General features: G+C 42.2%; 2 protein-coding genes across 3 annotated transcripts; one reads left to right on the top strand and one right to left on the bottom strand.

Annotated features, from left to right (window-relative positions):
- Positions 1-818: 818 nt before the first annotated feature.
- METTL9 (methyltransferase 9, His-X-His N1(pi)-histidine) lies at positions 819-26790 on the top strand. Its single transcript, XM_078599034.1, has 6 exons — positions 819-1913; positions 3497-3687; positions 5836-6045; positions 7409-7596; positions 23692-23798; positions 24665-26790. Exons 1-6 carry the CDS (start codon positions 1719-1721, stop codon positions 24761-24763), a joined length of 990 nt encoding a protein of 329 aa, XP_078455160.1. The 5' UTR covers positions 819-1718; the 3' UTR covers positions 24764-26790.
- On the bottom strand, positions 8339-21235 carry LOC144721428 (uncharacterized). 2 transcript variants are annotated; one of them, XM_078599044.1, is made up of 7 exons: positions 21065-21235; positions 19782-19829; positions 18657-19040; positions 16659-16777; positions 16058-16147; positions 11772-11876; positions 8339-9087 (listed from the first exon to the last, which is right to left on the bottom strand). In XM_078599044.1, the coding sequence occupies exons 1-7, from the start codon at positions 21123-21125 to the stop codon at positions 9007-9009; spliced, it is 888 nt and encodes a 295-aa protein (XP_078455170.1). In that variant the 5' UTR covers positions 21126-21235; the 3' UTR covers positions 8339-9006. The 2 variants fall into 2 exon arrangements, with proteins under 2 accessions (XP_078455170.1, XP_078455178.1); XM_078599052.1 differs by lacking the exon at positions 19782-19829 and having other exon boundaries at positions 21065-21232.
- Positions 26791-27824: the final 1034 nt, after the last annotated feature.

Below are 27824 nucleotides of genomic sequence, written 5' to 3'. Positions count from 1 at the left end.
GGAGGGTGGGGAGGGGCTGGGTGGGGAGAGTGGGGAGGGTGGGGAGGGTGGGGAGGGGCTGGGTGGGGAGGGGAGGGTGGGGAGGGGCTGGGTGGGGAGAGGCTGGGTGAGGAGGGGCTGGGTGGGGAGGGGCTGGGTCTGGAGGGTGGGGCTGGGTCGGGGGTGGGAGGGGTGGGGCTGGCTGGGGAGGGGCTGGTGACCCCGTGGTGCCCTTATAAAACTCAACGTTTAACCTACTCACGCCGGCTTGTGCCCGCCCTCACAGTCGGGCATATTTGCGGAATACACCACGCCGCCGTTGACCCTGGCCATTGACCGAGCAACCCAACGTTCTTACCAGCTCCCTCCGCAGGAATATGTTTTCAGAAGCGACCTAGCCGCAAATGATAGCTCAACGAAGTGGCTTATCATGTTGAAATTTATAGCAGCCAAATACTCTACACGCCTGATGTTGATTCAAAATGTGGAGGGAAAAACCGGAGGACCCGGAGAAAAGTCCACAGGACCACGGGGAAAGAGAGACACGCAAACTCCAAATATACAGCAGGGTTTGGATTGAACCCACGACCTCCTGTATACCAGGCGAGGAAGTTAACACCTCGCCATTGCATTCGTCCCCATCTATTTTACAAACATCTTGTACGATATTCAAAGGAACGTGGGCCACGTAATCCAATTAAAAAGAAAAAGTGTCGCCTCAGCAGCACGCTTCCAAGGTGACCGGCTCTAACTCGGCTTCGTTGGGGGTACGGCTTTAACACTGTGTGAGAGCAAGCGGGTAGCCTTTAAGAAACCGCGCGCTCCGATTGGTGGAGCAGTCGACCAATAGGAATCGCCGCAGGTCAAAGCATTTAAACTCGTGGACATCACGATAAGTGTCCACATTAACGCATTATTAAAACTCTGCTTTGGTACTCGCGTGTTGTAAGCGTGCCTTCATTTACGATCGCGTCACCGAGACGGCTTAGCAGTACACGTCCGTGTCGTGTACATTTACACAAACTGTGATTGTGTACCGAGGAAAAAAAACATTTGTTTTCGATCGGCCCGCGTCGCCTCTGCCGCCGTAGGGTCGTCTCGCCGGCGAGAATTCTAGGCGAGGTCGGCGTCCAGCGAGGCTTGAGTAGGCCGCGCGAAGTTAAGGGTTCGTGCGGCCCCTCGGCACAGATACGGGGGCCTTAGATAGACGAGAGGGACACACGGAGATACAGACACCGCTGGCTGAGAGCGACAGGCAGTAAGGAGACGGGGATAGAGACACGGAAACACAAGGTTCAGACAGATATATACAACTTTGGTTGACAGCATCAGAGACGGAGTATAGAGGAGACACGTACGGAGACGGCAATACTCACCGAGAGAGGCTTCTAAATCACAGCCGTATAGATACGGAGAGAAGAAATGGACACATAGGTAATGACAGGCAGGGGATGAACCAAAGAGAGACACATACAGAAGCATATAGGCAATACTGAGATAAACATTGGCAGAAAGACGCACTAAGAGAGACCGATTGAGTCCTTGAAAATACATAAAATAGACGGAGAAAAACCCGTATAGCCCCTACAATCACCAATCCAGGAATCGTGTGCGTCCTCCCACTTCATACTTCGTGGCCGCTCTCATCAAGACCGGTGTCTGGTGAAGTCTGAGCAGACCGCGTGGACGTCAAGGGTGACGGCGGTGAGTATGATGGTGAAGACGTCTGTGTCGATGCGATGAGAGTACTCGCACCTCTGCTGTCCATCTGTTTCTTCGCACTGCTGTGGCTACGCATCATGTGGACGGGACGCTACCTCCGCAAGCCGCTCACCCGCTCGCTCTACATGAGCGCCATGGGGCGAGTGGGATTGACGGGAAACCACGGCGACGAAGACGAGGAGATGGCGGGGACGAGGTCCAAGTACGGCGAGGTGAGGGTCTAGAAGGACCAGGGCACCCGGTCACAGAGCCAACATTGGTAAGTTCGTGGCAGTAATACAGGTGGTCGGTAATGAGCTCGCATCAATATTGCATGTGAAGGCCATTTGTCGATTCACTGTTGGATGAGGGCCTTCTCATTCCGTGCTGGTAGGGAGGATTATGTGATTATACTTCACGATGGTCAGTGCGAATTGGTGACGGTGGGGAGAAAGAGATGCGTGTGCGTGAATCGAGTTTGCCTTTGCTGTCCACCACGTATGCAACTGCAGAGATCTTATGAGATCAGACGTATTCCGTGTGATTTGCGCACAGGCCACCGTCGGTGGGTTATTACATATCAGAGGTTCAAGCTGGCTATCAAATGTGATCTTAAAACAACAACCAGAATGAAAAAGTTATATAAACAGCCAAAATTACGGCGCCCTGCCAAAATAGGTCTCTGACTGATGTATGAATGAGCCTTCAAAATTTGGGGCCACGAAAATCGTTAGGTTTTTCATAATCAGCCTAGACCCTTCAGGGTGTGCACTCTAATTTCAACGTGATCGTTTCAGAAATGTCTATGTAATATACTCAGTCAAAGCGTTATTTATCCACACAGCTTTATTAATCCCAGCCTCCCAACCCCGGTGTATCAGCTTTCCCTTTTCAAGAAAACCCCACATCACGTGAAACATTTGGTTCAGTTACAGAATGGTCCCATGTTAAGGACTTACACCACCAGTAGTATATGCCATTAATACAGGCAGTACAGACACAACTATCAGTTGCTTCAATTTCCAGGAATTTAACCGACTGCATTATAGTGCAAGCCGATTGCTCCAGCACGATTGTTTTGCCTGTACCACACTCGCGCACAGGAACACCTTGTGACTAAGTTTCATTTGCTAATTAGAATTTGCATATTTATAGTAAACTTTCTTTGAATTCTTAATCACTATTTGCAGGACTTATCTTCCAGAAGAGCTGACATAGGAACACATCAAACACAGTTGGTTTTTCTACTGCTGCTTTTGAGATGCATTTTTTAAAATCAATATATGTAAAGCTTAAAAAGTTAATAATGTAAAAATCCTGGGTCACGTGTGGTCTGACGTAACTGATCAAGTAAAGTGTTTTTTTAATGAAGTTTTTGAAAGAGTTTTTTTTTTGTAACACGTGAATGAAATTAACATTTTCGAATTTCTTCACCATAGCTTCTTACTTTTCATCTTATCCAAAATAAAAAAAATACAATCTTTTTTCCAAGCAATAATCTCTCCACTGCTGGATCTCACAGTTTTGGGATGTCATCCATCTCGCTCTGCAAATTAGTTAATCTCATTATTCCATATCCCTCCTTTGGCTGCCATTCTGTTACTCGTATTACCCATTAGCCATCACTCCTAGCAATGTGCCCTGTATAAACCCACTTGTAAGTCAATCGATGTCCTTAATTTTCATTTTTTTCTATTTACTTTTCTGCTCGACTGATCATGTCTGGATTTGAATTAAAGATGACGTTCTTTGATGGTGCTTTAAAATAGAAAATTCCATTTGTTAGTTTTATTTGTGTGTGCGTGTGTGTAAATAGTGGTACACAGTGAACCAGTCGCGGCTTCGAGAGGACCTGCGTGCACTGCTGCAGGAAAATGAGCTGGACGAAAGCACACGTGCTTTCCTAGCCAACAGTACCACCAAGTCAGGGTGGCTCTTCACGCAACTCTACTACTCCATGGTCTCTTCGCTGCTGGGTTTCTTTGTGTCGCGCACGTCTGTCAACGGGTGCGCCATGTCTCAGAACATTAACTCCCCTTCCCTCTCAAAGACCCTCCAACCTCAATAGGACTGAAGTCACAAATTATTGTCAACTTCAATCCTTTTTCCTTACCTTTGCTACAAAATTCTATTACACTTGTATTATCGGAATCATGTTATGAGATAAGGACATTTCTTTTCACCATAAACACTGTGAGTAGTTAACTTTGTTTAACAAAAAAATGGGCCCAGAAGATGACTTCACGGAACTACAGCACTTCTGAAGGTCCCTTCAGTATGCTTCTTTAGCTACAATAAGGGCACACCTTTAATATGCCCTGCAAAGAGTATTCATTAAATGTCAATCGAATCAGATTTGGCACTCTCTTCATTATTGTGAGCATCAATTCTCCACCATCCTTTGTTGCTGGAGGGCAGCTGCCTCCAACTGTCTGGTTTTGTGTTTCACAAAGCCTCCTTTACAGAAGCCAATGTTTATATTGCTTATACCAGTAGTTGGTCTACTCAGCTCTATATCTTCCTGTTCCACGTCAGTCCATCTCTTTTGTAGCCTGTGCCACGTCCAATTAGATCTCTATCAAGCCAAATGGAAGCTGCTTGGGCATACGGTGACTGGGCCTACATGACCCAGCCTGCCAGAGGAGGTCACTATTCGAATTTTCCAGTAATCTGTGAACTTTTTCAGCTGTGTGTTATCAGCATTGCCATTGAGAGAAAGGGTGACAGATGGTTAATCACCATCATGGCACACTTACATCCACCAAAACAAAGGTGCCCCTAGTCTGATGGAAAAGGCTCGAACCCCTCCACCATAAATGTTATTACCAGGGGACCACGGATAGGAAAATAAAGTAGCACATGCACACATATATACAGAAATGTTTACATGCATGAATGCACATGTGCATACATACACGAATATTGAAAGCTAAAATAAATTCTGTGCTTTTATAACGGTCTTCGTTTTAATTTGATACCACATCATTGTGGCAGAGCTTGTACTTGCAGAAGATATAGGGATATAGAACAGTATACATATCCGTGGAGCAAAAATGTGGAGTGTGCCCTTATGGGAAATGTGAAAGAAAACAATTCGGCAGCTGTTGAGCTTTGTTCACCAAACGAAACCATTTGCATCATCAAGTGACCACACTCCATGTGATGCAGTTTTTCAAGATAAAAACCTCTCACATTTTTCTAAATGTCATGCAAAACAGCATGCTTTTATGTCCTTAAATGGACAGTCTGGACATGTAAACAGTGAAATATTTGTATATAAAATAGTTACAAATAAAAATCAGTTTTATTTTGTTTTTTTTTACTCAATGTGTTCCCGATACATAAAATAATCCTGGAGAACTTTCGCAGAGCATTGTGACACCGTGTACCCAGGAATGGCTGTGCTAAAATTATTTGGACAACTTCTGAAAATTGCAATGAGTGGCCTTTTCATCTTTATTCAATGGAGGGCACGCTTTCCCACAATGTTATGAGAGTGATGTTCCATGATAATTAATTTAATATTTTAATTCCCAGAGCTTAAATGTAAGAAAATTAAATTTCTTAATTCCTGCTGCCTCATGACTGTGATCATGATCAATGACGGAGCCAGGATTTCAGGTAGGGGGGCAACCCCTCCATCAATGAAAAATGATAGGCGTTGCTAGTAAGTAAGGACTTGTCCCTTGCTTTTTATTCGACGCGTGTGCGGCGATGGCACAGCCATCGATCCAGGGTCGAATTCGAACCGCGATGTGTGATCGGCATCGCGCTCGCTGAAAATATGCCTTCAGGGAAGTCGTGTACTGTATACGCAACTGCGCAAAATTCTGTGAGTCACTTATAACCGCTTTGCCGTTACTTATTGCCAATTATGGACTCGGACTATTGTCCTATCATCTCATAGAGCCCTGGCACATAATAATATGTTACACAGTAGCAGTGGGGGTCGCAAAATGCTGATTTATTACTAATAAACCCCAATTGATCCAATCGAAATTAGATCATTGGGGGGGGGGGGCACGTGCCACCCCATCCCCTCCACTGGCTTCGCCAGTGATCATGATGGTGATGAAGATGATTGTGATGAGGAAGATGATGTTTATGATAATGGGCCATTATTGGATGCCCATGGATGTGTGGGGATGTCTGCAGGGTCCTGGGCCGCGGCTCCATGTTCGTGCTGTCGGCAGAGCAGTTCCGGCGTTTGCTGGGCATTCCAGAGAGCTGGCGTGCCGACTCCCTGCTGGACTTGGGTGCCGGTGATGGGGAGGTGACTGCCATAATGGGAGCGCACTTCAACCAGGTGTTCGTTACTGAGGTGTCGCCCACCATGCAGTGGCGACTGCGCAAGCGCAACTTTACGTGAGTCATGTTAGGGAGGAGTGGGTTAGAGTCAGGGTAAGTAAGATGGCCGGGTGGCTGAGAGGTTAGATCCCTGAGGTGGCACTTATGAGGTCCTCAGTTCGAATCCAGGCAGCTGCTTGTGATTAAACTGCATCCTCAAGTATAGTGCAGTATAGACATAAACATTTTATTTATGCTGGAAGAACGCAGGTATCCAGGTCAAAGCTGGTTGGCATCACGTCATAAAGTCTTTTTCGTGACTCCACTAATCCTCCTATTTTCCATGAGCAAAAGAGGAATTGAGCGGCAATTTCCCCCGATAGTCCACAGCTACGAAAAGTGGTGCACTGTTTTTCCAGGTATTTGCAGATAAGTGGAGTGACAGTTTCCTACAGTAGAACCTCTGGTCACGACCATAATTCGTTCTATAACTTTGGTGGCAACCTGATTTGGTCGTGACTCGAACCTAATTTCCCCATTGGATTGTATGTAAATACGATTAATCCGTTCCAGACTCCTACGAACTGTATATAAATATTGTTTTTTAAAGATTTTTAAGCACAAAAATAGTTAATTATGCCATACAATTCACAGTGTAATAGTAAACAAAATGTAAAAACATTGAATAACACTGAGAAAACCTTGAACAACAGAGAAAACTAACATTGCCGCGTCAAGGTTTAGAATCGTTCAACAAGATGATTGTTTCGTCAGCTACATCAGTCGGTCGATTCTGAGAGAGAGAGAATATTCGTATGAGCAATTCATGTTTCTATTGAAAGTAAGTTATCAGTAATATTTGGGTACAGTATTGTTTTTGGAAGCATTCACCGTAATATCGTATAAACGTTTACTTCACCGCATCATCGTATGAATGATGCGAGAAGAGATTAACGGGTTCTTATGTTAGCGATTTACGTACTCGGCGCTTTCGCTCTCTAAATTACGGCTTGAATGAGGGGGGAGGGGTATGACTACACTCACAAAATTAATATCTTACTAGGAATTTTATATAACAAAAGTTATATATAACTGTTACGCTTTGTGTTGTTTGGAAATTGGCGCGGAAGGGGAAATCGGCCGCGGCCGTGTTTGATCGTCACCCGAGTTTGTGTTCGTGACCAGATTCAAAAATGTAGTTAATTTTTTTGGTCGTAACCCGATTTGGTCGTGGTCAGAAGCGTTCGTGACCAGAGGTTCTACTGTACTATTATTCGTGTGTATTTGCAGCTTTGTGGTATCACATTCCACCATCGTGTTTTGTCACTCTCATGATTACCCACAACCCATTGGCTTTATTTGATAATATGATAACCTGCTGCAATGTATGGATATAGAGGGATTTTTTTGTCTCTGTGGTTTGTTTGCTGTGTGCACGCAGCGTGCTGGGCGTCACAGAGTGGAACACTGTGTATGATCGGCCCTACGACTTGGTGAGCTGCCTGAACCTGCTGGATCGCTGCGAGCGGCCGCTGACACTGCTGCGTGAGGTGCGACAGGTGCTGCGGCCTGGCTCAGGGCGCCTTCTGTTGGCCGTCGTGCTGCCCTACAGGCCCTATGTAGAGCGCGGTGAGTGGAGTCCTGTATTGTCTCCGTTGCAACATTGGATAACATGTCTCTTGTATTCCTTCTTTATTCCCCTTGATCTCTTTCCCAGCAAACGTCATTCATTCCGTTTTCACATCTGAGATTGTGTCCAGTCCACATCTTTCACCATTTTTAGATGTTTATAATTAAAACTCTCCAAAAACCTGCTACAGAACTTCCTCATTACTCTTTCTTTCCATCCCACTGACTTTCTAAATCCAATGCCATACACACATCTCAAAACGTTCTCGTTTACTTATGTCTTCCTGTCTCAGTCCAAATTTCTATTGCATACAACACGAGATAGTAATCCCCATTTTGCTTGATTGACCATTCAGGTTTGTGAACACACCTCCCTGACAAAGGAATTCACCTCGGTCATGCTGTGGCGGTCCTGAGGTTTGATAATAAAAATGAACGTACCAACGTGTTGGCCGCAAGATGGCACATTGGTAACACTTGTGCCTCACAACAAGAAGGGCCTGGGTTCTATTTCTGACTTGGCTACCTTTCTGTGTGGAATTTGTATGTTCTCCACCTTTCTGCATGGGTTTCCCTCGGGTTCTCCAATTTACTTCCATAGACAAAAAAGCAATGTAAATAGTATTCGCCAAGCATCCCAATGCTGAAATATGATGTGCAAGTTACTCGTTTGGGATTACAGTTGAAATCTGATTTTGTAAATCTCGACTTCACCTCCCAAACTTAAACTCGAGATTACATGACAGCTTGAGAGAGGTTTAATAAAAATACACATTGAAATAGCTTTGTGGGGTTATCCTTAACATAGATTCATACTTTACCAGTCATATGAAATTCAAGACAACATTTATTTACCTTATGCTTTGGCTTTGACATATTTTTAATGGAAATGTTGATAAAACTCAAAGTATAAAACTTAATTATATGCGGTATTTAATTTTACATTTTTAACAAGGAAGAACAATGATGCATACCTATTCATTATGTAATGCTTTACAACATGGGTTTGTCCTTCGAAGTATTTCATTCGGCAATAATAACATTGTATTCTAAGCCGCACAAGAAGATAGCGTTACATGGTGCACAATATCTAAGATGCCTTGGCCACCAAAGATCATTCCTTTGGTGCTTATTTTTAATTTTAGACTGGATTCCTCTAGTCTAAATAAATATTATTCTGATAATTGCCAGGTTTTGGACAACTCTTGGATCAGCGTGGCCAATTTGATGCAGGGTCCCCAATAGCAACACTATTATGCTAACGTTTTGTTCATATTGGAATATCTTTACACAAGCGAGCTACCCCCCCCCCCCTCCCCCCTATGGACAGACAGAAATAATGCATTAAAACTTACAACCTTAATTGGAAAGCCAAAAAAAAATCTTGTTTTTTTGTTGTTGAAAGCTCCATTACTTGGGTAGCGTCTTGCCCTTGATGTTCTCATAAATCGGAGACTTTTTCACTTCCATCTGCAACCTTACTTTCTTGAGCTGTGAGACGAGAGGGGTGGTGAAGATCCACAGACACACAGCATAAAATCCGTGATGAAAGGTCGACTGCAGGACCAACCTTGCAAAAGCAAAAAACATGTCTAATGGAGGTGATATTCATGTCAGAGCACTGAACTGGCACAACTGCATCCCAGATTTAAAACTGGACAACCATAACTCATAATTAAAACGAATCCTTATTGCTTGTGCCAAGTTTGTGGTTCTCAGCATTTTAACAGGTGAATTCTTTATTTTACCAGGTGAGAACCAAATTAAACTCAAAGTTTATTTTGCGAGTGTGACCTGGATCAACAATTAACAACCAATACACTAAACAAACTAAAAAAAACAGTAATAATAATAGAAAGGGATGAGACAAGGGGATAAGAAGAAAGAGGGAACATTGGCAAATACATTAATTATGTGTTAAACTAAATAAATTGAGCTTACCTGCATACAACGAATTGGTATATTATCCATCTTAGCCAGATTTATATATAGATGAGGTGAATGTTTCGTGAACTAATCGTTATAATTCTTGAAGGGATCAATTAGCATTGGGAGAGAGGCCTATTAAAGTAACTTTCAGAAGTAGCGCTGTTGTGTTTTCTGGAGCGCTTCCATGACGTGATGTGATGTTGAGTGAACCGAGAGGATTTTCACGATTCCAAAAATACGCCTGCGATATGATTACTCTTTGGTTCTTTCGGTAAAGTCACGTAGGTAGAAAAATTTAACAGAAAATTATATATCACGACGTTTCGATCGCAACACAAGCGGTCGTCCTCAGGCGGAAAAAATAATCCAGCAGTGGAACTGCTGAACCAGCGAGAGAGCTGTTACAACAAGATGTTATATATGTGGCGATGGGCAAGCAAGCGGGGTCTGAGCTGGAAAGGAATTCCATCCCCGGACGCAAGCACGTCAGTTGTGTTAATTGAGGAGATTAGGGAAAGAGAGATTAGGAAGAGAGTTTAGGATGAAATGAGCTTCCATCGACGCATAAGAGTATCATCCCCGCATATGCGCACAACAGCAGTGTTAATGGGAGATTAGCACTATGTTGATGGGAGAGATTAGGCAGGGAGATTAGGGGGATTAGTAAGTTAATGTCATGTCTATGTGTAACACAAGCTGCGGCGCTGCCAACTGCGCTGTGAGGCAAGCGCGTCCACGTAAGGGAACCACCGCAACGGTGGTCGCGCCAGTGAGACACAAAGCCCATTCATCACACAGCCAGAACCATCGGTACATCGAGGCTAAGGGAACAGAGGTGGCCATGTTAGTGAGACCCCAGCTCGTTAATGCAGAGGTACCTAAGAGGGCAATGCAACTCAGAGAGTTGGAGATAACAGCCAAATGGTAGGGTAGAATGGAAAGCACCACAGCAAGTTATGACTTTGCCTTGTTAATAATGTCCTTCCAATGATTGCTCAGCTTATACCCATCTTCTCGGTTGAAATTGTCTCTGTGTTTATATATCTGGATGGCTTCATGGACAAATCTATGATAGTAGCCCAAAGGTTTGCAGAGTACCTTGGTCTCGGAAAAAAACAATATCGTGCGAGCCCACTGCGTTATAACAATGATCAGCCACTGCAGAGGTATTGGTTCTGCCGTGTTTCAAATCTGCCTTGTGTTCGCGAACACGGTCCGAGACATGTCGTTTCATTTCCCCAATGTAACTGCTGCCACAGACACAACTTAGTTTGTAGACAACAGGGTATTGCATGTCCGGAATGACATTCTTCACAATTGGGATCAAATCACGGATTTTGTGTACTGTATTGACTCGGACCTGGATCTTGTGTTTGTTTAAGATTTTGGAAATATTTTTGGTAACACCTGCTATGTATGGCAAGGTGATGGTTTTGATTGGGTTCTCAGATGGTTGTCTCCCCATGGTTGAGGCTACAGCTTTGCTTTGCGGATTGTACGGTCTGAGTATCCATTCATCTTGAGGGCTTGGTGTACGTGCTACAGTTCACTGGCTAGGTGGCGCTGGTCGGATATGCAGCGGGCCCTATGGTGTAGTGTTTTGATGAGGGAGTTCTTCTGGGCCGGATGGTGGTGGGAGTCGGGCTTTAGATAGGAATCCGTGTGGGTGGTTTTCCTGTAGGCGGAATGTCCCAACGAGCCATCAGGCCTCTTCTTGATCAAAACATCCAGGAATGGTAGCTTGCCATCATTTTCCACTTCCATGGTGAATTTTATGGATGGGTGTATGGAATTGATTTGGTTGGAAAAAAATGGTTCAATGCTGGCTGGCCATGTGGCCAGATGACGAAAGTGTCATCTACGTATTTCTTCCACAGGGAAGGACGTAGGGTGGATGTCAGGATGGCATCTGTTTCAAATTTCTCCATGAAAACATTCGCTACCACTGGTGATAAGGGAATGTGATATGATTGTAAAGTGAAATTAAAGTCTTGTTTGAATGAGCTACATCACACCTTCTGACCCTATCCCTTTCCAGAAGCTTGATAAATTGGGCCAAATTATGTTTGCCACTTAATTTGGCATACTTCAGCTGATAACATTTAGGATGCTGTTTAATTAGCGATAAAAAATGGTCTCACAACTTAACAGGCACTGTTTATGCAAGCCTTACAGAGTTCTTTGTTGGGTATAACATTTCTAACTCAATTTTTTTAACAATGCTCAGAATAGGCACATCGACTTACATCTTTCTTCTTTACAGCAGTGGCAATGGCTTCACGTGGGCTTAGTTCTTCTTGAGGGAGGTTGTTCAGATCACTGTACGTTTGCGGAGTAGAAGCATTCAGTGACTGGGTTCACATTCACAGAGGAAAAGACAAACAAACAGTCAAATCCAACCTTTCTTAAAGCAACATACACAAGCGTCATATAATAAAACAGCTCTTATCAAGAGTTTATCCTGGTAGGAACCTCCTGGTTACACCAGCCCACAGGGGATTATTGTGTCCGTCCGTCGTGCATCCAAAAATGGGAGGGGTGGGGCTGAGTGGAGAGGAAAGGGTGGGGAGGGGCTGGGTGGGGAGGGTGGGGAGGGGCTGGGTGGGGAGGGGCTAGGTGGGGGGTGGGAGGGGTGGGCTGAGTGGGGAGGGGCTGGTCACCCCGTGGTGCCCTTATAAAACTCAACGTTTAACCTACTCACGCCGGCTTGTGCCCACCCTCACAGTCGGGCATATTTGCGGAATACACCACGCCGCCGTTGACCCTGGTCATTGACCAAGCAACCCAACGTTCCTACCGGCTCCCTCCGCAGGAATGTGTTTTTTTTCTGTATACCTGTGCTGTCTGACAAAAGTTTGCACCATCGTTAATGCAAAAGTATAGTTTAAAATTACATTAATCGTACATTTATTTGACGAGTGTTGTCTACTGGACATCTATCAAACTACTGGACTTCTGTGAAAAAGAGCTTTATAGCTCATATGATTCCTCCAGTATAAATAAATATTCTGATTCTCTTCAACCCCCACACCTCCGATTTAGCATGGTTGGCTGCGTACGGTTTCGATATCACTCCCACATTTAATAGATTAATTCAGTAATATGTCATCTGAAATGCCTGAATGACTTGAAATGTGTTTTTTTAATCATTAATAAGCCTACAAACTATTGTAAGAGAGCTGTAGACGCACAACCTAGGTGTCTAACTATAAGGTAAGGGTTGTTTGTATTTTGCACTGCCCCAATAAACATGACTTTCCTGCATGATGACTCATGTGGGTTGAACGTAGGGAAGTGGGTTTTGTTTGTGGAAGTTGATGTGTGCTCGTGTGTGTGTGCACATACATGCTACGTAGTTATCAAACCGAGTAAAATTTCACACCATGTACACAATTGATAATTCTATTAACCTACCCTGAGTCTCTTCTACATTATTATGCACAATGCCACTGTGTGCTATGTTATCACATTCATCAGGCATCATCTGTCCATTGCTCTTGAAGACTTCCCCAAGGGATTGTCATCCCGGTTCTGATTCATCTCGCTGCTGCGCATGAGCAGATTTCATCACTTCATCTCCGCAGTGAACATCCTCTCATCAGTATCCTCTACCAACGGCCATCATCCCTTTCAGCGATGTTTCTTGCCCAAGCCCACTTATTCGCAGTCAATATGATATATTTAACTTGTGTATGTTCTATAATCCATATGTTCCTCTTCCGTTCACTCATTGTAAATGTAAGCATGCATATTTGCATGCTTATTTATACACTTTCATGACTGCAGGGATTCATATTCTTGGTTCTTTTGGTAAAGTCATGTAGAATGGAAATAATTAAATTAAATAAAAAAAACATTTATATTCTTATTATTTTATTACTAATTTAAAAAAAATATTTTTTATTATTTTATTACTTCCCTTCTACGTAACTTTACCGAAAGAACCAAGAATATGTATACACTGTTCAGCTCTTGTTTAATCCTAATTGCCAATGGCTGTGCTAATACGACATGTTATAGCAGACCGTTTACATTGCTTAACAACTTTCTCATTTAGGCACTTTTGTATTTAGCTTTTTTTAAATTAAGTTCAGTGTTCCAAAAGCACTCAAATCTGCTCTCATCCTTCTCTTTATTTGATCGTCTTGATCCTGGTTCACCATTAATAACTGCCATAGGTACACATTCTGCTGTGTTTTGAGCCTAACTTTGCAGCCTTATTTATTAAGTTATCCCATTCATGTGGGTCATTTGCATTGGTTATTACAATGACTAGGTCATCAGTAAATCCCAAATGGTTCATTTTCTCCATATATATTTATGCATGTATTGCATCTCAACATAAATATAGCTGGTCACACTTTACTTACTGAAAGGAATATGAAGAAAGAGTAGGCGGTAACGCATCGTGTACATGGATAAGCTGTTGAATATTTACATGTTTAAATATGTAAGAGCCAATAGTGAGATTAAGTACAAGAATGTACAGTAGGGATAGCAAAGTTGAAATGTGGTGTCTCGTGAAGTTGATACAGGCATTGCCAAGGTGGTCAGCTCACAGAGCCCATAATGACTCTTAAAGGTCTGAGAAAATGGCATTGAGATATTGGGTTTGAATATTGGTGAACACTTATATGAATCCAGTTTGTGAGGGGTAATGGTTTAATTGTCTTAGCACAGTTACCATTGACTTAACTAATATCCAACGTATATGTTGTCTTTCACTTAACTTGGCATATTCTTTATTTGAAACTTTGGTTTGATTGAAATGTGATAAACAATTTTTGCAAGGATCTCAAATGTTATTCTAGGGTGGATAATGAGGTCTGTTGAAGTAACTTAAGATGTATGTAGTTATACTATGTCATCTTAGGAGGCCGTTCTCTGGCACAGAGTGATACTTAGCTGCAGAGTTTCGAATTAAATGTCTTAGTCACATGCCATGATGACAATTTGAAATGTTTTATATGGTTTAAACCATTCTTTACAAATCACAAAGCATCACTTTCTAGCGCTGAGTAAGATCAATATATTGATGAACATAGTAGTTATGTGTTGTCATCTTTCTTGGCTGTTTTCACATGAAGTAATATTGTGCTGTGTGAGAAACTAAAAACAAATTCAATTGAGGATTTTTTTGTAATTGCACAAACAGACTAAGAATATTCTTAGTTCTTTCGGTAAAGTCATGTAGAAGGGAAATAAAAAAATAATAAATATTAAACATAATAAAAATTATCACGACGTTTCGACTGCAACACAAGCAATCATCATCAGGTGTGAAATCCACAGCAATAATTTTATTTTTATTTTATATATTTTTTTATTTCCCTTCTATGTGACTTTACCGAAAGAACCAAGAATATGAATCCCTGCAGTCACAAAAGCTTTAAATCAAAATTTAGACTATGAATAATAAAACAATTATCTACAGCCCTTCATCGAACCATTGCGAGATAAAGACCTCCCCAAAACGTGTTGGTCATATTTTTTTTTACCGTAATTCACAGTGGTCAGTGTGGATTGGTAAAGGGAGGAGGGGGCAGGGTAATTTTAGATATAACTAATGTTGGCCATGGTCAGGAATCAAATTCAGGTCTCAAGGTTAATTTTTGATAATAATTTCAGCTCGTAACATTCACAGTAATCGCTCACTCTCAAAGAGAGAGAACAACTGAGAGGCGAGAGGAACCACAAACAAGTAGGAAGGTAGTCATGCGATGAGCTGATGCCAACAATTCCCAAAAGCTCTGTGGTCCTCTATATATGAAGGTGTTATCAGCAAATTCATGAGTTTACATGTGGCAGGATACTTGAGCACCTGGAGAAAACCCACGCATGCGAAGGAGAAGTGCTCTATCCCATAAAGACAAGCAGATGTATTCCACATGTTTGCTGTACCACCTTATAGCGAGTGAGGGCATGGTTCCTCCTCGAGACCCAGGGGAAGGGAATGTCACAACAACCGTCGCCTCCAAAGTACTGGATAACAAGCGTGCACCACCGTCATCCGGCGGTACATTAACCACTGTGCCTTCATATTACCCCCAAATAGATTCTATTTGGTGCTAATTGATAAACTCCAATCTAACATTATAAACTAGATAATATATCATGCACACGCATGTATTTGGCCTCAGAAGTCAGAATCAGAATCTTTATCAGAATCTTAAGTTCGACTGGAGGAATCCGATGAGCTATGAAGTTATTTTTCACAGATGTCCAGTAGTATTTACTTCGCAGGAGGAAACCGACGACTGGCTGTAAGGGAAATATTGGCATGCATACTTGCAAATAGTCCCTATTGCTCAGGTTTGTCTCCAAGACTTGGCAAACCCTTTTGATCAAATTGGCTGGTTTTATATAGAGTAAGTTCCTACCAATTGGCTACTGTTTGGTTGATAATAGATGATATTGATTGGAGGTGTCGTACTTGCCTTTGGACAGATGGACAGACAGACGTTAATGCATAAAAAAAATGGTTGTGACATTTGAGTGGGTTTGGTGGGTTTTGATTGTGCATGAGCCTCACCGCATATGTGTGCGGAGTGTCAATCTCTGTTGAACTTGAGGGGGGGAAATCTTCAGGAGCTGGCTGACCAATCCGGAACGGCAATCGAATCTGTCGGATGTTGGCACAATAATGCATTTAAGAATTTAAAAAAATATATATATTCTGAGATTACCCATTCATGTATATAATTGTACAATCTATGTAATATGAGTGAATGTATATTATTGGATGCATATAAGTGTTCTCTTCCACTATTACTGTAGTGTCTGTGATCCTTAAAATATTATTGAAATGTCTCTTTTTCGGATTCACCATGCAGATATTGTATCAGAGCTGGTAAATATGAAACTTACAGAAAAACACCACTGATACCCATTATAGGCATTTCCATGCAGTAACTCGTCACTTTCATGATAGCACTAAGGTGAAAATCACTCCCACTCAGTTAATGTTTTGTCAGTAATAAAACAATGTTTACTTCTAAAATATATCATCTTAATTTCAGCCAATCATAAAGCCCAGGGATGGATTGACAGATGGTGGAACAGACATCTGATTATTCTACTGGTTCCATGAGATCTTTAGTGTGGTCAGTGTTTTGGTGCTGTGAGGTGGATACCTTGAGCCAGAGAGCTACAGCCAGGATAGTAGTGGCCAGGCTGTATGCCAGTAACACCACAACAAGCACGACCAGAATGACGTATTCCCCTGAGTCGTCATCATCTGCACGTTTGCTTGCTGGTATTGAAGAAACAAATACAGACATTTTTACATTCAAATGGAGTCTTTTTCCAGTAAAGCCTCACTGAGTATTAGGACTTGTCCAGGAAGATCCTGCGTTGAGATGTTTAGATAATTCCTTATTTAGTGTTTTTCTTTTTACTTGGACATTTTCTCATATATTCTTTGGGTATTTCGGTAAAGTCACGTAGATAGGTTCAAATTAATAAAAATAAACATAAAATAAACAAAAACTACGACGTTTCGATCACAACACAAGCGATCGTCATCAGGAGGAAAAAAGAGGGGGAGGTTTAAAATGGGTGTAGTCCAAGGGTCATAAACGAAGTGGGCGGGGCTATTGATGTTAATGTGAGAAATTAGCATGTCAATGTAAGGCTTGGAGCGTCTCCCTCCATCCCAGCTTAAATAGACGCTCCAAGCCTGGGGTGTGTCATTCAGACTCTGTCTTCTCGACAGACCTGTTCTCCACCTGAAGACGGCTGCTTGCGTTGTGGCCGAAACGTCGTGAGAATTATTTTATAATGTTTTATTTGTATTATTTTATTATTTCCATTCTACGTGACTTTACCGAAAGAACCAAGAAGCTGAATCCCTGCAGTCACGAAAGCTTTAAATCGAGAGATTAGCATGTTAATGTAAGATCGGAGAGCGGCCTCCACGGAGAGCGCGTGGAGGTGGCTATGCTAATGTGAGAGATTAGCATGTCAATGTAAGAACGCAGAACCGCCACCACGTCGAGGTTTGCGCGCGGAGGTGGCCATGTTGGCGCGATAAATTCCGCCTCTACGCGGAGGGTTTCCACTTGTGGCTTCGGCCCTCCGATTTTGACATTGACAGGTTGAATTTCTCGCGCCAACGTGGCCCCCTCCACGCGCCAACCTCGAATATGAATTGCTGCAGTCACGAAAGCTTTAAGTAAAAATTTCTCATGTTGCTGCATACAGTTTAGGGGGCATTTTGAGAAAAGTATTTTGAGTTAACCGGTGATTAAAGGTGATACATATAAATGTCAGTTAATTTTGTGCGTTAAATTTATATATCAATATATTTTTTTCTGTGTTACATAATTTCCCGTAACTATGTTTCATTGCAATGTTTTTGATAATAGTTTCCACCTAGATATAATTAACATAGTCAGTCCTATTCTAATGAGTTCAATGTGTTTGTAGGCATCAAAAACATGGTATTAGATGCAAATATCATGGCTTTATCTCTCTGTTATGGCCCTTTGAAGTTTTGCATAGTGGCCATTTTGCTTTCTGGCAATTTCAGTCATAAAACATCAAAATCGAGCATGGAAAACAAAATATTCGGTTTTGACATACCAAAATCCTTTGGACAAAGAAGTTTGACAACTTTTCTTTAAAAATGCCTCCTATTTTCACATTTCTTGAGGATTGTCCGAGTCTATCTCCGTCAGTATGAATTACCAGATGAACCTCGTCGTCACACACCGTTATTTTACTCGCGTTGGGCTATGAAAACTAAAATATTGCCCACGAGTTGTTGTTACATTGTTTGTAACAATTTATAGATTGATTAAAATGTATTATTTTGCATCAACTTGTGAATGCAATAATTTATTATCAACACGTAATGTTGCTTATGGTTCATGAAACATTTTCAGCCACTAAACAAGTTTAAGAAAATAATGTTGACCCTGGGTGAGAATAATGTGTTGAATATAATATGGACTGAATGAGTGAAGAAAAAAATTATAATTTGACCAAAGACCAACCCGACTTTCTCCTTTTTAGACTAACATTGTTGGGAAGTTGGTGCGATTTCCAATAGCAGATACCGTTTCAAGACTGGTGGGGTGTTAGGAAGCAATAATTATTATTATCTTGACATAAACTGGACATCAACTCACCTTTCACGAATAGCTTTGTACCATCACCATGTGCCATGACCGTCTTCCTGTCAGTTGCGTACAGCGTGAAGGTATAGATGCCCTCGTGCTCAATGGCCACTTGTTGCAGAACTAACGTACAACTACCGTCTGAGGTGGCGTTCGGTATTTTCGCCACATCCTTGTAGTTTGGGCCCCATATGACAGTGTGGTGTTCGCGCTGGTAGTCCAGGACAAGGTCTTTGTTGGTGTTCCGCTTGCGTTCCCACAACATGGAGCCCGCATGTTTGAAATTCACGCTAGTGTTTGATTTATCAAGAACATAAGAGCAAGCGATCTCAGTGCGCTCGCCCTCCATTGCCAATACGCACCTGTCAGGTTGGGTCACATGGAGGCAGAATGTTCCTGCAACAAGGGTGAATGTGAAAGATCAGGCAGCTCCATGCAACGTTTTCTTTGCATCTTTAATTATTATGACATTTCAGCACTTGCGTGCCTCAAATTCTTGTCTGCATGCTTAATGAGCCAGGAGGCTCTGTGGGTTCGACCCCCCCCCAAGTTCCTTTGACCTCTGCCCCTTTGTTATCACAATGGCCTTGGGTGGGAGTTGGGAAGCAATCTTTGAAAATATTTGTTGCAAACAAAGTTTAACCTAATCAGTCACAAGTTTATACTCGAGTTGTTAAACAACCGGTAAAACCGTAACTTTATCGATTTCCTTTTCCAAAACTCAAGAGGCAGCAGCAACCATTTCACGTGGAATGTTTGGAATGAATGTACCATTGGCAAGTATAAACATACAATCAACATGGTGCGTGCGAGTCTGATTGGCCAGCGGCAGCCATCTTACTGCACGTATGCCTGAGGCAGCCAAATTAGGGCCCTGTCTGATGTGTTTGTTTCTCATCAATGAAAGGTTAAAGGAGGTGCAACTCTGCAATTGCTTGCTTGCTTGCTGGCAGAAGGGCTACTCAGATCTCCAGAGGGTACCTGTTCTTATTTTCCATGCCTACCAGACCAGACGTGTTGCAAGGGGTGGGTGGTATCCACACTTCACCCCACCACAAAAAACGTGTCAATCCACTGACTGTGGAGTGTCCATTATCCTGTCTGGTGGACAGAGGCGAGGAAATTCAAGGAGCTTACCGCATCGTTTTAACGTCGTTGCTGGGTGACCGAATCGAATCGCTATCTCTGGAATTGCAAGTAAAGTGTGCTAACAATTACATCACATTAAAGATGACAGATATAACACACGTAAATATACATTATTGTACATTCACGTTCATTATAATACATTATTGTGTGTGCAGCAAACCGGAAACATTTTTTTTTTACCGGCTATTGCAATGTGATATCCCGTAAGTAGATAAAAATATTTTTTAACAACCCTAGTTTATACTTTGCAGAACTCATGTTATGATATGGAGGACCAGTATTCTGAATCCTATCATCAATGGGGTATCTGTGATATTACTCCACTTGTCTCCAGGGTAAATATCGAGGGTAATCGGATGAATTTGCAGCACGACTCTAATCAACAAAAATCGCAGATAAGAATTCGTTAAGCACAATAATAATGGAGTGGCAGCCATAGAATGGAATGCGTCCGTGAGGACTTGTACGAAGAGATGGAGTGATGAAATCAGTTTATGTGTAGATACCTTAATAGGTGCTCGCTAATATCACTTGTGCAGACTACACAGCGGATTTTTGTCTCTGTGAGTGTATAAGTGCGTGTGTATCCATGTGTTGCGACTAGTGCGCCGCGCTACGAACCCGGCCACCCGAGTTCGATTCACACTCATGGCCAACACCAGTGATGATTATCTAAATCGTTTCCGAACCTTCCCGAGATCTACTCGATCTCAAATGAGTACCTGGTGCAGTGTGTAAAAATCAAAGCCACTGGGGAGATAAAGGTGGCTGGGTGTGGTTGCTGCCCACCCACTCCCTCATATGCCGTTCCAGCCTTCATAGGTGCTCGCTAACAGCACTTGCCCCAACAGTCTGTTCAGGCTATACGGGGGATCTTTGTCTTTTGCCACTAACACCTACAGTACACATGTTGAGAGACTCGTGCACTATAGACATTATAAGCATACATACAGATACAAGACGAAGACAAAGATCCCCCCCATATAGACAAAACACACTTCAGTGTCGAGTTCTGTTAGTGAGCAACGTATTAACACCGACAAGGCACACGGGAGGGTTTTGTTGCCAACGTCACACCCTACCGCCTTTGTCTTCCCTGTGCTGGTGTTCACATACGGCACCAGATGTTCATTTAAACCCTTGATGGAGCCAACTCCAACCGGGGAGCTGAATTGGTAAGTTCTGATTGTAAGTCATTGTTAGTCAAACACTTTAGCCACAGCCGCAACTAGCTAGATAGAAACAGTATTACTGTGTTCATGAGTTGGTACCTGGCAGGTAGATCGCATGGAGCATGAGGACGAAGATGATGGAAGATCGTGCTCCCATCATTGTAGCTGAGCTGAAGTTGTCTCTGATGATCCAGTGTAACCAGTGTGGCTGTGTTGGGGCCCACTGCTGTGAGAGTCATACAGCTCGCGTGACAGAAGGTGTTGTGCAAGTGTTTTGGTGGTAACAAATAGAGGAACCAGCTCCTGCAACTTCCATGTGAAACGTACAACATATTTTTCAGGATTCAACAAGTGGGGAAAACTGTTTTGTGCATGCACATGTGTGTTAGATATTACCGTCACCTAGTGGGGGAATGGTGGCAGAGTGGTTGATCACTGGCCTATAAACCAGTACGAATATAGATGCTTGTTAACAGCACTTGCCCCGATGGTCTGTCTATAAAACTAAACAAGGGATATTTGTCTAGACTAGGTAGTCGGGGCAATACGGTTTTTACTCAAGTAGGCATGTAATTGATTCGTCGATTACAATTGTTGCGCTCATTTATTTAACTATTGTTTAATTACAATTTATGAAAATTACATAAAGTTCCCTGTAGGATGGCACAATTTAGAAAGTATTTGAGACATACAAATGGGATGGTACTAATTAAATGTAAAATGTTTGAACATGACCCTTAGTTATGACAATTCTTACAATTCTACAGGAGTTCCTGCCGGGTACATTGTGTAACTCGTTTTTTATTTCTCTTCAACACATACAACCCACATCACTTACCAATTTCCGGGAATTACTCCGTTCAAGTGCCCCAAACTCCCCTTTCCAGATCCTTTTGTCCTCTTCTCCATCCTTCTTGAACTTTCTGTCGTTCCACCAATCCCCTTAGTTTCCCAAAAGGGCCTTCCTACTGACCACTCATTTACATTTCACTTTTATTGGAATTTCCAAATGAATCTCTCCGCCAATATGAGTATTTCACCACCCTCCCAATCTGACTGTGTGCTCAATACGTCAGGCCTGCACGTGACAGATCGCCAATGGGAATTGAGCATCTACTTTCAACTAATCAACTCACCAAGTCTAATGACTCTAGCGACTTGGTGAGTTGATTGCTTATTTATTTACGTCATTGGGTTTGCCTCTCGGCGTCTCTTACACAATCATAGGTTGTGTGAATCGTGAAATGATTTTACCCAATTCTAGCATACACACTGATTTAGTACCGGCGAGAATCCTGGATTAGCCATCTACTTTAGATGATAAGATTTTCAGGTGTATTGAGTTCATGGTCTCGGCTCATTTACAAATGCACTGGATGAATTACATGCAGCAAAGAACTTGTTGGCAAAGTAGGAAGGAGGGCTGTTTTATTGTTGAGTAAGAAATGTTTCCGGAAGTGACTGCAAAAGTAATGTGTCTAGGAGGTCGACACGTCCATTGCTTGAGAGGTACTTTGTTGTTCCAACAGTTCTTCACACCAGGCGTGCGCTCGTTGTCCAATCCGTTGCGCCGCACGTCTCTCTCGCGCAAGGGGGGGGGGGGGGCACCCAGAGGTGGGCAGGTGGGGATGTTGGCCATAGGGGAAACCATCGTTCTACGACGGTTACTTCCACTGGTTACTATAATTGGCCATACAAATCATTGTTGATGTCACCTGTCACCTGCTTGAACACAATGAAGGTTGGCATGGTCGTAATGGTGTCAGTATCGTTTATGCCACCGCACTTCACCATCGCTTCCTTCTACCAAAAACGCATAACACTCGTCAATAACGTTACCTTAATAGGACAATTATATCGTGGAAGACAACATATGAGAAACTTCCTTCTGCTAGATGACTGATATTTCACAATTAACACCTAACCTCCATGGTTTGCCCAGAAGACAATGACACTATTTTATTTTAAACTAAACTTGGGTTCACTTTCACAAGGCTGGAGGCTTCAATCACTTAAGTCTTTTGATAAATTATATTCCATCATCAGGCTAAGTAATTGGAATTGCCTAGCTGTTCCAGAGTGAACGCACAGATTGTAGTCCACAATGGCGATGTTAAGCCAGTGACACATCATATCCGGCCACAGGCATGGTTACACAGGTTTATGTGTCTCGCCAATCAAGAAGCTCATGGCGCCAACCTCAACTCAACCCTGAATGCCTTCCCGTTGCAGTGGGGAAGTGTACGCAATTTCATAATGTGCGTGGGCACAATGTGGTTTGGCTGATAAAACTTCGTTAGATAAGTACTCTTTACAAGCCGGCTTAAAATGTTGTAGTCATTGTTTTCATGTGCAGCTAGTTTATTAATTTAATTGCATGTGGAGCGGTGGTACAGTGGTTTGCACACATGCGGGCAAAACCCTGGAGAGTGAGGGTGTGTTTGTATGCGCTGCGCGACGAACCTGGCGACGCGAGTTCGATTTCCCGCTCATGGCCAACACCAGTGACGATTATCTGAACTGTTCTTGGGCCTCCCCATATGAGTACCTGGTGCGGTGTGTAAACATCGCCATTGGGGAGACAAATGCGGCCAAGCGTGGTGCTGGCCACCCACCCCCTCGTGTTCTGTGCCGGCCCTCAGGTACTCGCCAACAGCACTTGCCCCAACAGTCTGTTAAGGCTATACGGGGGATGTTTGTGTATCTGTGCGTGCGTGCGTGCACAGGTGGGCGATGGGAACAGCCCAGTGAGTGCGTGTCGGTGCATGGGGATTCGTGGGAAGAGCAGCTCAACAGCCTTGTGATCGATGTCCTTCAGCCCAACGGCTTTCAGGTTTGGCCCCAGCACCAATCTTAACCCTGCTTAGTACCGCTGCAGTATCATTACTTAAAGTACGGAACAACGCAAATAACAATATTATTCATCAAGGCAATATCATTACACGACATTGCAGCAGTCGAAGTCTACTAATTTAAATAAAAATGTGTTCTCATTTCCAATCCAAGCTCCTGGTATCCCCCATTGTCCACTTAGATACTCCACCTGTATGATGTGGTGCACGTAAGAGAGTGTTTAGCACACTGCGCTATGAACCCGGCAGCCCGAGTTTGATTCTCACTCATTGCCAACATCATTGATGAACATATGAATTGGCCCTGGGCCTACCCTAGATCGACTCAGCCTTAATTGTCCCTGGTGTGTAAACATCAGTATTTTGGAGATAAAGATGACTGGGTGTGGTGCTGGCCACCCACCTCTTCATTACACCCTTTTTATATTTTATTCCACTTTAATATTTGATCTGTTGGCAGTGTGTTAAACTTTATAGCAGTGTACTGTACAGTTTTTTATCGACTGAAGCCGACTGATACATATATCCAGATTTGCTCTGTGGAAAAGGTGACAACCCTAGTCCTGTCTAAGGTGTCCTTAACAGTCAAATCGCGTATTTAACGTATGTATATTCTTTAACCTATGTTCTCTTCCTCTCGGTGGTGTAATTCTAAGTACTGTATGCATCTCTCTATGATTCATTGCACGCTTTTCGTATTTTGTTCCATTCTCTTTGTCAGTTTTCATGTTTACGATGCACGTGTCGTCGCTGGCAATGGGCACCGATTGTGAATGTACTTCAGGTACATCGGTACGCCAAATGACGTGGTGATGGTGGTGGTTGTTTGTTGTTCTCCTGTACGAAGGTGGAGAGCTTCACACGTGTGCCGTACCTATGTGAAGGGGACCTCTACAATGACCACTATGTTCTGGATGATGCTGTGCTGCTGCTGAAGCCTGTTTGATACAACAGATGTCACCAGATACCAGGACACACACATATATAAGTACCTATGTGGACACTTGTATACACGTGCTCATGTGCTGTTTCAAGCATAAATGCTGGTATTATTATGCTTGACTTGTCTTCCTAATTCCTAAATTTAAACTTTGTATTTTCATTGACTAGAACTGGAATGTACAGTAATAAGGTCAGGTGCTTTGTCTCGAAATACATCTGATACAACTTTAAATTAACAAAGTATGGGGTTGCATTGGCAGAGATGTACAAGCACAAATCACAAAACTTTCAACGCCAGTGAACATAGACACTACTATCCACTACTATTAATAGTAGTGTACTACGATAGTAATGTACTATCTATCTATCTGCCGACTCTGTTCTAAAGAAATGCTACGATCTGAAATAATTCTGCTGTATTTTTAGTCTGTGGCTTTGTTAAACACAGAAGAGGCTTTTTTGTTTTAATTAGTTACTGAAAGGTTGACAGTTGGCACAGAATGCTCAGTTGTCCATATTAGAGCACTGAGCGAGTCACTCCAAGTCACATGTAATTCAACCAAATTCACATTCATCGTGAGCTAATGGTGTTATGGTAGTGATCGAGGTGGCGTGCAGATTGCAGAGCCGCACCGTGTTCAGTGCGAGTCGTCTTGACTGCAGTACTATGACATTGTGATTAGCATGTTATTCTGCCACCTGGCTTCGGGAAGTGAATAATACAAATTGTAACTTCAGAGTCATCTTGGAAAGGTTGGTGCATTACTTTGAAATGGAATCAGAATTGGTAGAAACCTCCCAGCCAGTGGGAAACATGGCAGTGCCTGTCTGTATAAGACAGTTTAGAATTTTTTTTTATGATGTTGTTGTCCTCGTGTGTGGGCTTACTCCAGGCACTCCATTTTTCCCCCATTGGCCAAAAACAGGATCAAAATTTAATGGGCCACACTTCTGAAAAAGTTATTAAAGTTTTGGCAATGTGAGCTTTATTTATGCAGGAGGATTAATTATAATGTTATAGACAATAAGATATCTTAATTACACTCAATAATAATAACACATCTTATGGAAAAATGGCTCAGGAAATTAATATTGCATGCATACAAGATGTGACAAATTATTTAAAATTTTCTACGGAACTTTGTATGCTTTTCTAAGATGCTGAAGAAAGTTAAAATTCCATTTGGAAAATGTGTCCAAACATTAAGATGACAGAAGTCCTTCTACGAAACAACAAAGCCAGACCACACAATAGCCTGAAGAACAGAGGCCATTGGAACGTTCAAGTGAACTGTGCTGCCCGATCTACCGTATACCCCAGATCTGGAATAAAATGTCTACAGTCGAACAGTGGCTTCTGTTTCACATTCGCAAGTGCATAGAAAGAATACAGAATTATGTTAAATAATGCAAGTTAAAACTATCGATGTCAGTTCAGAGACAACTTCCGGATGAATGCGTTTACAATCACCAAATGTGCTTAGGGATTGGGTGTCAAATAATTTCACGACAAAAAAATTGTAAAATGTGGAGGAATAACGTTTTAAGTATTTTGAATGAAAATAACAATTGTAGTGCAGTGGTGGTCACTGATAAACTCTCCATGCTGTAACAAAAGTGGATGTTGCAATAATTTCCCAGACATCTTGAAGGAAGAAATTATTTGACATTGTGGCATTAGTGGTATTTTTCATGACTTTTTGATATTGGGTGTTTCCTTGAAAAATGCATTAAAGCACTAAATGAAAATCTCTTACTCTTTGGTTCTTTCGGTAAGGTCACGTAGGTAGAAAGAATAATAGATCACGACGTTTCGATCACAGCACAAGCAATCGTCTTCAGGTGAAACATCTCTTGATGAAATAATGTTCGGTATTCTGCATAACTTAGTTGTCCTTGCTTGTCACCAGGCGACTTTGAAAGATAACTGTTTGGTTGAAGGGCATAATTTTTCATCACTTGCACATCAATGCATGTCAGTGTGATTATTGTGAGAGAGAGAAAAATGGAGTATTAAAAAAATTACATTTAGATTGACTGTGGAACTTGTTTTTTCTTGATTAAATGCCTAATGCTGCAGCATACCACCAAACTGTGCTCCCATACCAACTAACATTATGACGGATGCGGAATAACACACGACACTTCAAACAAAGTGAGTGTCGTCTTGGTTCTTTCGGTAAAGTCACGTAGAAGGAAAATAAAAGAATAAAAATAAAACAAAATTTTTCTCACGACGTTTCGGCCACAACGCAAGCAGCCGTCTTCAGGTGGAGAACAGGTCTGACGAGTAGACAGAGTCTGAATGGCACGGCTGCTTGCGTTGTGGCCGAAACGTCGTGAGAATAATTTTATTATGTTTTATTTTTATTATTTTCCTTCTACATGACTTTACCAAAAGAACCAAGACGATGAATCCCTGCAGTCACGAAAGCTTTAAATCGAAATACAAGGTGAGTGGTTTACAGTTAAGTGCCTAATGTGGATGTATCAACATGTATGCGTCTCTGTACAAATATGATGTGCAGTTACAGAGATCACAGGATAAAAGAGACAAGGAGGAGAAACGTGGATAACGAAAGACATTAAAAGGTGTAGATTTTATATGCAAAATGATCATCTTTTGTCACCACTAGGGGGCGTTGGTTAATTGTTTTTTTATGCTGTTCAAGCAGAATTTAAGTTTCACACTGCTTTACCAACACATTTTATCTGTAAGCCATGGTTTTACCCAAAATCAAAGCGAAACTAACCACCGAGACATAAAAAGCGCAATTAGAACGGTAAATTGGTGACTTTAAAATTGCAATATCAACATCAAACAGTTTTGAGAGCAATTCCAAAGTTAAATCTTAATTCAGGAATGATGAAACCGTCAGCACTTAGTTTCACAGTGATTCTACGCAAAATAATACCTTGCAGCTCAAATGCATTGGTAAATCAATGTATTTGCTTCTAAATTACCATTGTAAAAAGGCAAATTGTGATATAGTTATGCTTTAAACCGGACAATTGTAACATTTATATTTTGCTCTGTAGTTCTGGAAGGTATCAGTCATTGAATA

Source organism: Lampetra planeri, chromosome 1 (assembly GCF_965212315.1).
Source record: "Lampetra planeri chromosome 1, kcLamPlan1.2.h2, whole genome shotgun sequence".
Taxonomy (NCBI): Eukaryota; Metazoa; Chordata; class Hyperoartia; order Petromyzontiformes; family Petromyzontidae; genus Lampetra; species Lampetra planeri.
This window is presented reverse-complemented; position numbering and strand designations above follow the sequence as displayed.